The sequence below is a fragment of the Suricata suricatta genome, chromosome 7 (assembly GCF_006229205.1).
Source record: "Suricata suricatta isolate VVHF042 chromosome 7, meerkat_22Aug2017_6uvM2_HiC, whole genome shotgun sequence".
Taxonomy (NCBI): Eukaryota; Metazoa; Chordata; class Mammalia; order Carnivora; family Herpestidae; genus Suricata; species Suricata suricatta.
Window position 1 is genome coordinate 69,132,589 of NC_043706.1, and position 15,401 is coordinate 69,147,989.

At 36.2% G+C, this 15,401-nt stretch overlaps 1 protein-coding gene across 3 annotated transcripts in view; it reads left to right on the forward strand.

The window, feature by feature from the left end:
* The window catches only part of BCKDHB (branched chain keto acid dehydrogenase E1 subunit beta), a 215,422-nt gene that overhangs the window by 54,107 nt on the left and 145,914 nt on the right, over positions 1-15,401 (forward strand). For all 3 annotated transcript variants that reach the window (XM_029945196.1, XM_029945195.1, XM_029945197.1), the window contains exons 4-6: positions 1,351-1,484; positions 1,718-1,873; positions 5,008-5,116. In XM_029945196.1, coding sequence (XP_029801056.1) covers positions 1,351-1,484; positions 1,718-1,873; positions 5,008-5,116 — 399 coding nt within the window. The remainder of the gene's footprint in view (positions 1-1,350; positions 1,485-1,717; positions 1,874-5,007; positions 5,117-15,401) is intronic.

Sequence of the window (15,401 nt, forward strand, 5' to 3'; positions counted from 1 at the left end):
GCTCTGCAGTGTGGAGCCTGCTCCGGGTTCTCTCTCCCTGACTCTCCATCCCTCCCCTACTTTAGTGTGTTCTCTCTCTCGCTCTCTCAAAATAAATAAACTTAAAATAAAAGCTACTCTACCATTATTGAATTCAGAAGTTCCATAAGTTAATACATAGTTTTTATCATTCAGTTCAAAATACTGCATAATTTCCTTATAATTTCTTCTTTGAGCCATGAATACTCACATATTTGAACTTTTTTTTAACATGGGATTTTTCTATTTCTTTTTGTTATTGAATTGACTTCCAGCTTAATCTCATTGTGGGAAGGGAACCCACCCTGTAGGATTTTAATCCTTCAAAGTTTGTTGAGGTTGGATTTATAGCCTGGTCTATGGTCAGTGAATGTCAGCGTTCTGCTAACTCAGAAAGGGTTTAGATTCTTGGCTGTTAGGTGCAGTGTCCTGTTCATGTCAGGTTGTATTTGCTAATCGTCTTAAAATCTTACCTAATCTTGCCCTTTTATTTTGGTAAGCTTTTTCTGTCCATTACCAAGATGGGTATATTACTATTTCCTGCCATATTGGGAATTAATTTATTTTTCCTTTTTATTCTGTTAATATTTCCTATTTATTTGGAGCCCATGCTGTTTCATGAGTATAACTTTAGAATTATGTCCTCCTTGTTGTGACTTGACCCCTTTGAATTTTCCGGCTTTATCTCTGGTAACACCTTTTCCCTTAAAGACTACTTTGTCTATGATTCCTGCAGTGACAACACCCTGTTTTGGTTAGGATTTTCATTGTTTATTTTCTTTCTTCCTTTTTACTTATGACTTTTCTGTTACCTTTATGGTTTCAGTGTTTTCTTTTAAGTAGTTGGGATTTGCTTTCTTTTATCCCAGAGTGACAATCTATCTTTCGATCGAAACACCAAGATTACTTACAGTTGATATAATTGTGTTTTTATTTAAACTGGCCATAGTTCTGTTTGTTCTTTCTTTCTTTTTCTCTTTCTGAGAGAGAGAGAGAGGGAGAGAGAGTGAGCGAGCAGGTGAGCAAGGAGCAGACAGAGAGAGAGAGAGAGAGAGAGAGAGTGAGAGAGAGAAAGAGAGCAGAGTGGGCTTACCTGAAGTGGGGCTTCTGTTTTTACCCTAGGTGGGGCTCTAGCTCACAAAGCGTGAGATCGTGACCTGAACTAAAGTCAGAAAGTCAGATGCTTAACAACAGAGCCACCTAGGCACCTGGTAGTTACTTTTTACTTCCTTCACTTACTCTATGCTGCTTCTTCTCCATCACCCTTTACTCCCTCAATTTCAGTTGTACTGTGTATTACATAACTCTCATTTGTCATATTCTTTTTATTAGGAAAAGATCGAGTTTTCAACACCCCATTGTGTGAACAAGGAATCGTTGGCTTTGGAATTGGGATTGCGGTCACGGGGGCTACTGCCATTGCGGAAATTCAGTTTGCAGATTACATCTTCCCTGCTTTTGATCAGGTGAGAGGATTTCATTTGACTGTAGGTGAGCATTTCTTAGTTGGAGTGTGGGAAGTATTGAAGTTTTGCCTCCACTTTCCCACCTCTTGAGAATTTCTTTTTTTGTCTTCGAGCTAATACCTTAACAAGTTATTTTGTTATGGGCATATATTTAAAGTTCTGATAAAATGGTAAGGAAATGGGTGGGAATAAAGGACTCCTTGTGAACCGTCCCTCCTCTCTTCTCCCCTCAGATTGTTAATGAAGCTGCGAAGTATCGCTATCGCTCTGGAGATCTTTTTAATTGTGGAAGCCTCACCATCCGGGCCCCTTGGGGCTGTGTCGGCCATGGGGCTCTTTATCATTCTCAGAGTCCTGAAGCCTTTTTTGCTCACTGCCCAGGAATCAAGGTATTCTCATTTATGTGCTTTAGTTTATCTCTGTTGGATAGTTCCATTTTGGTTCATTCTGTTAACTAATGTGCTTATCTAGAGGAACTGCAAACAGGATTTATGGAATTCATGTGAACTTAATTGTTTTTTTTTAGAAAGAGAGTATTTATTTTAGATCGGCTATCCAATTCCCAGGTTTATAGAATATTCTTGTTGAAGTAGCGCTGGCGTGACCCTGACATTAATTTCACAGATCTCAAAGAATAAGACCATGAACATAGTTGGTTTGTCTTCCCTTTCTTTCAAAGCTCTGTTTCTTTCTAATGGGGCTTTCTCACTTAACTAATTATGGGTTAATTTTAATAAATCTGTTTAGTACATATTTACCTGAAAATCAGAGGGATAGGACTTTGGCTTCACTCTAAGAGAAGCCTTTGTTATCCAGATGTGATTTCTAGTCCAGGTAAGGCAAGACTTGATCAGATAAGTTGGAGGCATCTCTCACTTTCTTTTTTAAAGTTTAATCTTATTTTGAGAGAGATAGAAACAGCAAGTGCACGAGGGGCAGAGTGAGAAGGAGACAATACCAAGCAAGCTCCATGCTCTGACAGCACAGAGCCAGATGTGGGGGTTGAACTCACAAAGTGTGAAATCATGACCTGACCCGAAATCAAGAGTCAGACACTTAACCAACTGAGCCACCCAGGTTCCCGGTATGTCTTAATTTTTTATGTGATCTTTTCTATTTCTGTTTGCTGAAGAGATTTCCAGGGAATCATGATAGAAACTCGTATGTCTATCCAGGGCTGTGTGTGTGTTTGATAACATGAATTGGTTGTAAACATGTGTCTGTTTTATTTTTATTTTTTTCCATCAGAGCAAAGTCATAGTGTTTTGTTGTTGTTGTTTTGTTTTTAGCTGAGTAGAGGTTGCATAATTTTTCAATGTAAGCTAGAAGTGTAGGTTGGAACAGAAGTCACATTTGAAGCAACAGTTATTTTTGTGCTTGATCTGAACATTGATTCACATTTAAAGTTTAGGGACGCCCAGGTGGCTTAGTGGGTTCAGCTTCCAACCTCAGCTCAGGTCATGATCTCGTGGTTTGTGGGTTCGTATAGAGCCTGCATCAGGCTCTATGCTGACAGCTTGGAACCTGGAGGCTGCTTCAGATTCTGTGTCTCCCTTTCTTTCTGCCCCTCTCCTGCTCATGCTCTGTCTCTCAAAAATAAATAAACATTAAAAAAACAACAACAACAAAAGTCTTTGAACTTACCTAGCATTTTTTAGAACAGATTTTTGTCTCCTGGTCCCTATTCTCTTTGCTTCCCTCTTTTCTCTTTTCTTTTAATACCAAATGAAAATAGTACAAAATGTTAAAAATGCACAAAGAAAGCAAAGGAAGAGAAACTAACATTGAAACATAAAGACATTGTGTATTATGGTAAGCAATGTGCTCAGCCTACTTTATGGAAGATAGTGAGATTTGTGCTATTATTGGGCGGGGGGGGAGAGAGAGAGAGAGAGAGAGAGAGAGAGAGAGAGAGAGAGAGAGAGAGAGAGAGAGAATCCCAAGCAGGCTCCACACCATCAGTGCAGAGCCAGACACTGGGCTTGATCTTGCAAACTGTAAGATCATGACCTGAGCCAAAATCCGCAGTTGGCTGCTTAACCGACTGAGCCACCCAGGTGCCCCTGTGCTAGTTTTTCAAATAAGAATCCTTCTGTTTAAAATAATGTAAAATTTATTTTGAAATCCAAATGTAATTTGTTTCAAGGAATCTTATTTGAGTCTTTAAGATAAATTCAGTTTTCTTTTAATAACTCTTCCTCTGTAACACTGGGATTTATGCAGACTGTTATTTAACAGTCATTAAAAACTAGACATGTCTGTGATTGGAGACAAAATGGTGTAGTAAGACTTCAGGCTCTGCTGTCAAAACTGTGAGAGGCCCCCTGGGGTAGCAAAGAGTGTAACTTTGGGCAAATTATTTGATCTTTCTTTTAATCCTTTGTCTCTCATTCTAAACTGAGGAAAATAATACCACCTGTCTCATGGGTTGCTATGAACAGTAGGACGCACACAGAGTGCTTGGCCATCTGCTGGGATCGTCTTCTTCATTGTCAGAGTCTTCTTAAGAAGATCCTGGAGCCCTTTCCTCTCAACTAGAAGTGGGCATTTATCCACACTTTTCTTTCAGCTTTGCAATAACTGGACATTATATTGCCCAGACCATAGGGTTCAGTGGATTATTTTCCACTAAGGAAATCAAGACTTTATTATTCATGGGAAAGGAGGAAATTTTCATATATTAAAATTAGAGAAGAGTTACATGCCCTTTGGAAGTATCAGTAGAGTATTAGAAGATATTGACTACTTTGCTTTTTGCAGATTCCTTTTTTTATGTGTATGCAGGTTTAACTTTTTTAAAAAATTTAAATGTTTATTTTTTGAGAAAGAGAGAGAGACACAGAGTGCCAGCAAAGGAGAGAGGGCAGAGAGAGAGAGACAGAAACCGAAGCAGGCTTGAGGATCTGAGCTGTCAGCACAGAAGCTGACCTGGGGCTTAAACCCACAAACCGTGAGATATGACCCGAGCTGAAGTTGGAGGCCCAACCAACTGAGCCACCCAGGCACCCCTACAAGTTTACCTTTAAAAAATATATATTTTTTTAATATTTATTTTTGAGAAAGAGAGACACACGGCGTGTGAGTGGGGGAGGGGCAGAGAGAGAGGGAGACACAGAATCCAAAGCAGTCTCCAGGCTCTGAACTGTCAGCATGTAGCCTAGCATGGGGCTTGAACTCATGAACTGTCAGCTCATGACCTGAGCCAAAATTGGATACTTAACCAACTGAGCCAACCAGGTGCCCTGCAAGTTTAGACTCTTTTTCTTAAGTTTAGATTTTTAAGAGAAGAACAATATCATAATTACCAGAATATGGTGGACATCTGATAAACACTTGTTTAACATGTGGAATTTTTTGAGGGGTGGAACAATGTGTAAAATTTTTAATAAATAGGAATTAGGCTAGAAATACAAGATTTCTATAATTAGTAACAATTAGTTGCCAAAATATCAACCCTTTTAGAAGTGAGTTTACTGGGCTACATTTTGTACTGGAATTGTCTTTAAAAAAATCTGTTTTTCAGGTGGTTGTACCCAGAAGCCCTTTCCAGGCCAAGGGACTTCTTCTGTCATGCATAGAGGATAAAAATCCTTGTATATTTTTTGAACCGAAAATACTTTACAGGGCAGCAGGTAATGGTTTCCTTTATTTGATATTTGTGAATATCTTTATACATTTTGTTTTACACAGCTCAAAACAATTATAACCTTTTTTTTTATAAGCTTGACCTGTATTTTCCTTATTTGTAGAAGGTTCTGATTGCTTTCTTCTATACTTAGTTTGTCTTTAGCTGTATATTTTATTTTAACTTTAGGGAAAGTCCATCTAGCTGTTTTATGTTTTGATTGTGGAAACAAAGAAGCAATGTGAAGTGGTAGTAAGAATATAAGGACTGTATTTAGCTACATAGTAGATGATTAGCAAATGTATGAATGGAAAAGTGAATGAGCACATTGTGCCAAATAATGTCAAATGTCCTTCTATCTAATGTGTCCTTTTGGGTCTTTGTCTAAATCAGAATACATTTGATAGTGAAAGTGGCACTGTTAATGCTGTGACATCAGGTCAACACTGGAATGACTTTATGGCAAACTGAGATGTTCAGTTACCCTTCCTTAATCTCAAAATCATAATCCTGTAACCATTCACCTGTTCGCTATAATGGAAATTATTTATCAGCTATAATGGAAATTTTAAATATCAAACTATTCTGTCTAAAGCATATTTATTTTGAATTCAAAGAACATTGCTTTGGCAAATCCTTCTTTTTCTTGAATAAGCTTAACATTTTTTTATTGTGTTATGATTTACATACAGTAAGGTACACAGATATTAAGTGTTCAGTTTGATAGATTTTTGACAGTCTTAAAAATCCAGGTAAAGACTGAAAACAAAATCTAGAACAGTTTTATCATGCTGAGAAGCTCCTTCTGCCTTTTCCTTGCCAATCTATTCTCTCTGCCTCAAACTTAGCCAGTTGCTGATACTGTCCCATAGATAAGTTACACATGTTTTGAGGCTTCATATAAATGAATCACACCATATATTATAATTTTGTCTTTGTCTTCTTTGCTCAACCTAATGTTTTGAGGTTCATGTGCGTTGTTGCTTGTATCAGCAGTTTGTGTCTTTTTTGTGTGTGTGTGCTGAGTAGCATTTCTGTTGTACGAATATAATCACAATTTATCTCTGTTTTATTGATGAACAAATGCCCATCACTGTTTTCAGTTTTTGCCTACTTTGTACAAGGCTGCTAGGGACATCTTACCCAGGTGCTTTATGAACATATTGTTTCCTTTCTTTTGGGTGAACACATCCAGGAATGAAATTGGTGTGTCACAGGGTAGATGTAGATTTAACTTTGTAAGACTCTACTGAACACTTTTTCAAAGCAGTCATTTCACTTTCTACTTCCACTAGAAATGTTTGAGCTGCAGTACTCTTACGTTAAACATATTTTAAATGGAATCTTTTCATGTTTTAAGAACTCTGTTGTGATCTGTATCTCATTATGGAATTAAAAATAACATAAGAATTTAAAGTCTTGAGGTGACTAGGAAAACACTGATGACATACTCTGAATAACTCTTTGATTCCTAATTACTTTAGATACCCTTTGGGTATTACACTCTGTAAGGCCAATCAACTGTTCAAGCTAATCAACTAATGCAGATTTTTTTTCTAGTACATATTTAATGAATGGAGAGTGAATAAGAAACCTGGAAAGCAATTTTCATTTTGCTGTAAATTTTAAAATCAAGATTGGTAAGGGAAGTGTTTAATGTGACAGGATTCCAGCTAAGAGAATGAGCTTGAGAAATTTGTTACAGCCTTGGCCCTGGGAGAGATTCTGAAAGACCCTGATGAGGAACGGGCTCAAAAGTTTTTCAGAAGTTCTCAGTGATTGATTATATGCCATCTCACGGACTTGAACTCTGAATCTTTTCTTGACCTCTAGGGGCTCAGTAAAGAGCAAAACACAAGTTCTTTCATGGCTACAGAGCTTCTTTACAGAAGAAAGTAGGCTAGGACAAAAGAGCTGGGCATCCGAATCTTCATATGAATGTTCTCTAGAGTTAAATGCAAATTGACTTTGGCTCAGATCATGATCTCATGGATGGTGAGTTCAAGCTCTGCTTCCAACTAAATTTTGAGACCAGTGTTTAATATCGATTCTGAGGCAGTAACTGATACTGCCAGTCTCAACTTATTTTATTCCTGGTTCTCATATAGACTTCAGAATGCTTTTAACCTATCGTTAAAAAGCATTAGACTTGCCTTCTGATTCAAATCAGTATCTCACAGATGACCACATTTTGGCGTCTGCTTTTTTTGGATGAGTACAGAAAGGGAAAAGAGCTCTACGTGTTCTGACAGTGAGTGACTCTTCAGTGGCTGCCTACACACAACAGTCCTTTGTAGCTCTGTTCACCTCTCTGGTCCCCTTCACACGGATGGAGGAAACACCAAACTTCCGATTGTTTGGAATGACATAAAAAGGAACAGAGTGTTTTTGGTTCAGTAACCTGACATGCTTTGTAGAAGACATTTCTGTTTTAAGACAATCAAATAGAGCAATGAAAGAAGATCATGTAGATTTACGCCAAAGACTAGAGTAGCCTGATAATTTCTAATTGGTGGCATTGGGAAGACTTCTGGTATTTCCTGCAATGAGAAATGCAATCTTCTTGTATTCTGAGGACAGGGGATAAAACCATTTGGTGAATGCACAGCATTGTCCTTGTCCCAGCTCTTCTTGACCTCTCTGATTCCCTCCTTTTTGGACCTGGTCCCTATACTGTTCTGTATGTCCAAATATCTGTGCTGTGGTAACGTTTGACATGTCTGGTCTATAATATTTTATATATATTTAGATATATATATTTATATAGCACATATATTTATATAATATATTATATGTATAATATATTACATAATTATATATAATTTAACAATATACTATATATTTATATTATATATTATATTTATATGTTATATATTTATATATACTTTATATATATATTTTAGAAAGAGTGAACATGTGAGTGGGGGAGGGGCAGAGGGAAAGGGAGAGCCAGCCTTAAGCAGGCTCCGTAGCCAGCCAGCATGGAGCCCCAGCCCTCATGGGGCTCCAACTCATGACTGTGAGATCACAACCTGAGCTGAAATCAGGAGTCGGACACTTAACCGAATGAGCCACCCAGGCGCCCCTGGTCTACAACATATAGACATGATTTCTTTTCATTCAGCCATTATTAGCTTTATGAACTATAAAGATGAAAGCAAGCATAGGTAATACATTCTTTATGCAGCAATTTTCTTGAATTTTATTTCTACTTATCTTGAATATACAATAAATAAATGTAAAGCTTATATCTTCTAAATTTAGAAGGAAAATAAAATTTGTATTCTAATTTTGATACTTAAATGCTATAAAACTTTTAAAAAATGGCAGAGGTATATTTAGAAAAGGTAGCTCTAGAAGAGCAATCTAGACAGTGTCCAAAATGTACAAAATACTTACAATTCAAAAAGAGAATGAGTAAGTGTGATATTGTATTATCAGATATGGGCATCTTGTGGAGAAGCTTTTCTTGTATGCATTTTGAGCTTTTTGGTCTTATTTAATTGAAATTGATTCCTTGATATTAGAGATAATGAAGTAAATATGGCTTTCATCTATAGTTCTTTTAGTGGAAAAAAATACTAAAAGCCTTGTGCTGCCTCATTTCCAGGATTCACATTACCCTTTCAGGCAAAAATAGGTCATAATGATATTGAGGTGTTTTTCTTTTCTTCTCGTATTTTTTTTTAACAAATACACTAATCACCTATAAATTCATATGTTCTGAAGAGAAGTTTTTTTTTAAGTTTAATTATTGATTTTGAGAGAGAGCGAGAGAGAGAGAGCACGAGCGAGCATGAGCACGAGCAAGCATGAGCACGGGAGGGGCAGAGAGACAGGAAGAGAGAGAATCCCAAGTAGGCTCCCCACTGTCAGCACAGAGCCCAATGAGGGGCTCCATCTCACAAACTGTGAGATCATGACTTGAACCAAAATCAAGAGTTGGATGTTTAAGCAACGGAGCCACCCAGGTGCCCCTAGAAGAAAATTGTTTTCAGGAGCTTTTGAGTGGTACAAACTTTGAAGTGTTTTTGCCCAGTATCATTGTACACAAAAGAGTATTTAGCATTTTTAATTTATTTTGGTTGACATCATTAAACAGATTATATTTATGCAGTTGAGGATTTAATATTAGTTACACTCACTGACAAGAATTGTGTGGTGTGAGAGAATTTTTAAAAGTCAAATAATGTACCTTATAACAAAAATTGTAGTTTCTTACCTTTTTCTTTACCAAATCCATGCTTCTACCACACAGGCAATTCTTTTCAACTCTTTCAGTAGTTTCTTTCTGATAACTTATCATATTTGTAAACAGTATATGCTTATATTGCTTTTTAACATTTTAGGGATTATGATTTTAACTTCCTAGAGGAATTTAGCTATTTTATGTAACCTCCTTTTCTCTATTCCTTTTCCCCATGTTGTTCCTTGCTTTTATCATATTCAGACTTCTCCCCAATATCTTCATGGCCTTACTGTGTAATTTTCGGTCAGATCATTAGTGTTCACATTGGTATAATCATCATATTGGTATGATTTACAACTGAGGGAAGAAAGGTGTTTTATTTCCTCTTTGATGTAGAAATCTGTTTTCTCTGGACCAAATAATTTTTTTCTCTTTTATTCATTTGCTAAATTTGTCATGTCCCTATTATTAGGAACAAAGTCTCTAATTTCCTCAATATAACCTTTTTTCATTATGGTTGCACACATTAGGTGGCCGATCAGGATTTTTTTTCCCTGTATGCATCTTTTCTGCCCTGGGGCAATCCAGTAAACTCTGGGTTGAGTTTGGATTCTGGAACCCGATCACCCGAGTCTGAAGTGATGTCTGTACTACTTAGCTGGCTGACTTTTGCCACACTGCTTATTTTTCAGTCTTTCATATCTGCTTACTGAAACTCCCAAAAAGTACAAAAGAGAAGATAAAAGAAACCCATAAATCCATTCCCTAACTACTGTTGAGTTTTTGTTATATATGCTATCAGAGTTTTATCTGTACTTTTAAACAAATACTACTGTCATTTTATTTTAGTGTTTGCTTATTTGATTACAAGTGAAGTTTTCTATTTCATGTTTTTTGTCTCATATTTGTTCTTTATGACTTAGTCATGTGGTCTTCTGTCTCAACCTTGTGGAGTAGCCTTTATTGTCAACCTAAAACAAGCAGGGAAGATAGCCGATAGATTCTCATTCTAGTTTGTGCTGACAAGGCCTGATCTACTTACTGAATAACAAGAATCAAAAGGTTTTCAATCAACTTGAAGTACAAAATTTACCTTTAAATTGTTTCTGTATTTTCTGTGATTGACTTGATAAACTGAAATTTTCATGGAAGAAGACCCAGTGAAATACTCTTTATCTTGTTCAAGTTCACTTTCAGAGTCACTTTGGACAGAAGTCTATTTTTGATTGTTGGCCTAATCCAATGAGATGCATTGTCAGGAACTAAGCTTAAGCTACATGACAGACTGATTTATTTTGTATTTTTAATAAAATTTAATGTCATTAATCATATGTACCTTCTGTAAAAATTTTAAGCATCAACAGAAAGTGAAAGTTTCTTTTCCCTACTCCCAACACCTCTTCTGAAACCTTTTTGTGTGCATTTCTATTTGCATACATATGTGAATGTATAGAACACATTTACCTATAGACAGTATATAAGATCATACTATAGACATTGTTCTGTAACTTACTTTGTGAGTCTTTTTCCATGTGTTTACATTTATACAAATCTGTGAATGTATAGAGCACATATAAACATATAATAAAACTAACATAACTATTCTGTAATTTGCTTTACTTACCAATATGGTAATTTATTTTAGATATATTTCAATGTATACAATTCCAATGATTTAGCTGATTTTTAGTTCATAAAGTACGGCACACTCAAAGGAATTTTATTCTTTCTCCTATTATGGAACTTTGAGTTATTCATAAATTCTGCTTATTCTAAACAATGTTGAAGTAAACACCCCTGTTTTATTTATATGTATATATGTTTTATACACACACACGGAAGAAGGAAATCATAAGCCTATATTTATTGGTTAAGTTATAAAACCTATGTTTCTTAATTCCATTTTTGTTTTTGAAAAGTCTCATATATTGGGGCGCCTGGATGGCTCAGTTGGTTGAGTGACCGACTCAGCTCAGGTTATGATCTCATGTTTGTGGGTTTGGGCCCCGCCTCAGGCTCTGTGCTGACAGCTAGCTCAGAGCCTGGAGCCTGCTTCGGATTCTGTGTCTCCTTCTCTTTCTGCCCCTCCCCTGGTCATGCTCTGTCTCTCTCTGTCTCTCAATAATAAATAAATGTAAAAAAAAGAAAAAGAAAAAGAAAAGTCTCATATATTCATTGATTAAGCCCTGAGTAATAAATGATTGAAGCCCGGGGCTGCACGTCTCTAAATGGCTGTGGAACAACTAGAAGGATAAGGCGTATTGACCCAGGTACTGTGGGGAGACAAGACTTAACAAATTACCCTGTTGATGGTCTGAAAGCTGGAAATGCTTGCTAGGACATTTAACTTGGGAATACTAAGAATAAGTCTTGCATTTTTAGTCTCTGTGTATCAGAAATTTGCTCATATTTTTTTAAGACCTTTTTTTCCCTTGTATTCTGTCATCATGAAAAATGTTAGTCTTCTTTGTTAGAAGTTCATCTTGAAATAATTGATCTCAACAGTTTGTTACCCTCTTGGAAATGTTGTCATAATATCGGTGCCCGCAGACTAGGTGTCATTGAGAGCAGCATTTAACATATTATTTCTAAATTACATATAGTTTTAAAGTCTTTGTTTAAGTAGGCAGAAAACATTAGATCATTATATTTCTGTGTTTTGTGTCTTCACTGTAATGATTCTTCTTTTCCAAGAACATGTTATCTCCATTTATTCAAACTTTTGTAACCACTGATAAATTGTGTAGATGTTTTCATTAGGTTTGACACCTTTGTTATTAGGGTTATTACGAGATGCTTAAGGTCTTTTTTGCCTTTATGGTTGGGATATTTTTTCCCAGGACATATTTCTAATAGGTTTTTATTACTGGTATATAGAAAAGGTATTGATCTTGTAGGTTAATACCACATTAGGAGACCAAGCCCTATTCTCTAACAAAATTTTAGTTAAGTATCTTAGATTCTCTAGGTAGAAAACCTCATCTTCTATGGCTAATGATAGTTACAGCTCTTTTTTTTTTTTTATGAGACACTTATCTTTGTTGTTGTTGTTGTTATTGTTATTATTATAATAAAGATGTCTTTTCCCTTTTTAACAGAGGCCCTGGTCAGTACTCTTTATCAAGTTAAGGAAACATCTCTGTTTTTAACTTAAAGTTCCCTTCCTCCCACTTCTCCCAAGGTGTTGAAATTTTTTTTAAGTTTATTTATTTATTTTGAGAGAGAGAGAGAGAAAGAGACAGCGAGAAAGAAAGTGAGTTGGGGAGAGGCAGAGAGAGAGAGAGAGAGAGAATCCCAAACAGATTCCATACTGACAGTGCGGAGCCCTACATGGGACTCAGTCTCCTGAACGCTGAGATAATGACCTGAGCCAAAATCGGATGTTCAACTGACTGAGCCATCGAGGTGCCCCTCCCAAGGTGCTGAATTTTACCAAATTCTTTATGGACATCTGATGAAATGATGATTTGGTTTCTCTTCTTTGATCTCTTGATGGGGGTATATTTCATTAGCCTATTTTCTGATGCTTCAATTCTTGTATTCCTGGGATAAATTGTACTTTATCACGATGCACTGTTCTTTCAGCATATTGCTGGATTCAGTTGAAGGTTTTCTTAAAAGAGCTTTACGTTCATATGTAAAATTGGACCACAGTTTTCTCTCTCTCTATGTCAGCTCGGTCTGTGGTTAATCCTTCGTTCAGAATCAGAAGTTACCCAAGTCTGGTTTCAGAATCAGAGTTGTTCTAGTCTTATAGGATGAACTGGCATGCTTGCTTTCTCTGTGCTCCGGTCTGGACTGAATAACGAGGAATGATCTGTTCTCGAAGGTTTGCTGTAATTTGTTTGTAAAGCTATCTGGTTCTTGCAACTTTGGGGACACATCTTTGACTTTATTTTGAGTATCTTTTATGGTTGTTGGACCACTACTTATTCTTGAGCAAGTGTTGGTCATTTATATTTTGTATAATGTGTTTATTACCTGGATTTTTAAACTTAGTAGTATAAAACTTTTCTTTCCTAGTGTTATTTGATGAAATATATCAATACATGTAAATTATTTATGATTGCCCAATAATTAATACTTGATAAATGTTAGTGGTATATTAAAGGATATTTCTATACTATTTAGAAATCTCCAGTAATTTATTTTAATATTAACACTCTTAAACATAATTCTTTATGCAGACTCTTGAGCCAGGAGCACAACTCGAGAGTGTTCGAATTCAGGAGAGAGAGAGAAGGGTAAAGATTTCATAGAGCTTTAGCAGGAGAGGTCAGCCAGCATCCAGCCAGTTTCAGGAATAGCTGGCCCAAAATGGTTTTGTGAAGAGGGAGAAATTGGTCTTGTGGTTTAGGATCTGTTGGTTGGGCAATTCAGATTTCGCAAGAAGGTGGGGAAGAACAGTTTCTGGGTCAGCAGTCATATGAAGGCCACTCTAGGGGCATTTTTGATCCTTCAGGGACTCTTACAGATTATTTAGAATTATTTACAACATATGCTTGCAAATTTGGATGTGCATTGTATCATGTTAAGTCAACCCAGAGTCTTTCACTTTTGATTATAGGCAGTTCTTAATATGTTTCTCAAAATGTGTGCAAAGGCAGATGTCTAAAAGTCAAAGATGGATTTATGTATGATAGACAATGTTCTTTATGAAGAAAGTTAAAATATAAAATTCCAGTTAAACCTCACCATGTGAAAATAGTTGTTAATGACAGCATCCAGACGGAAATACTAACACTGCCAAAACGGAACTGTTGATCAGCAGATGGGGTGTTTTTAGCTGACATTTTCATAGTTGATCTAAAGAATTTCTGGTTAGGAATACAAGGCACACCAAAAGCTCTTTAGGTTTCCTGTTCAATGTATATGAGTGTGTGTTGAGCAAAAGTTAAAGATACATAAATTACTTATACTTACCGGTTAGATAGTAAGCACTAAGTTTTTAAGACCATTAGGATTATATTTAGTAATTTTCACATTTTTTTACTTTTCAGATAGAAATAAAGTGGTCAGGTTTATAAAAATTGCAGCTGAGAAATTTTTTTAATAACTTGAAATATTAATTTTATTGATACTTTTTTAGCATCCTTCAGTGTTGTACCTAATTTATCTCTTTTATCTCTAGCATTGAGTATAGCTTGGGATTATGAAGTGACTATTAAATAAATGACATTTGACTCAAGCCACTGGGTAACAAATCATAGTTTCTGGCTATATAACTATGCCTGGAGTCCTTCATAATTAGGTAGTTTTAATCCATAATTTGATATGAAGGGATTTATATAAAAGAAGAAGAAAGATATGGAGGAGTGACACACAGCCCAACACAAAGAGGCCAATGCAGGGTGATATGTATGTGGAGACTTTTAAAGAATATTTGCCTTATTGAATATAAGGCCCATTTAATGTCTAAAAAATTAATTTGAGAAAATGAGAGTGAATTGCTAGAGGTCAATGAGAAATCTAGATTTCAATCTTGATTGATCTCAGGGAAAATAGCAGTTATTTATTTATTTAAACATTTTTTAAAATTTATTTTGAGAAAGAGAGCAAGAATGAATTGGGGAGGGGCAGGAAGAGGGAGGGAGAGAATCCCAAGCAGGCTTTGCACTGGTAGCACAGAGCCCAACATGGGGCTCAGACTCACGAACTGCAAGATCATGACCTGAGCTGAATTCCAGTCCGAGGTTTAAACAACTGAGCCACCCAGGTGCCCCAGCAATAATTTATTATTATGTTTTCAGGGTGCCTGGGTGGCTCAGTTGGTTGAGTGTCTGACTCTTGATTTTGGCTCAGGTCATGATCTTACCATTGTAGGATTGCTTAGTGTGGCGCCTGCTTAAGATTCTCTCTCCCTCTACCCCTCAACCCCCACCCCCTGCCACTGTCTTTCTCTCAAATAAAATTTTAAAAAATTTAAAAAATGTTTTCAATTTTTAAAAATGTGGCACACATAGTGTTCCCTTTTTTAAAAAATGGAAGTGGCTGATATTGATTTTTAGGGCTAATGGTGAGGATCAGTTTTGATATGTGCTCAGACTTAATATTGCAAACTGAACTTCCATTTTGGACAGATTTTTTTAAAGTTTGTTTGTTT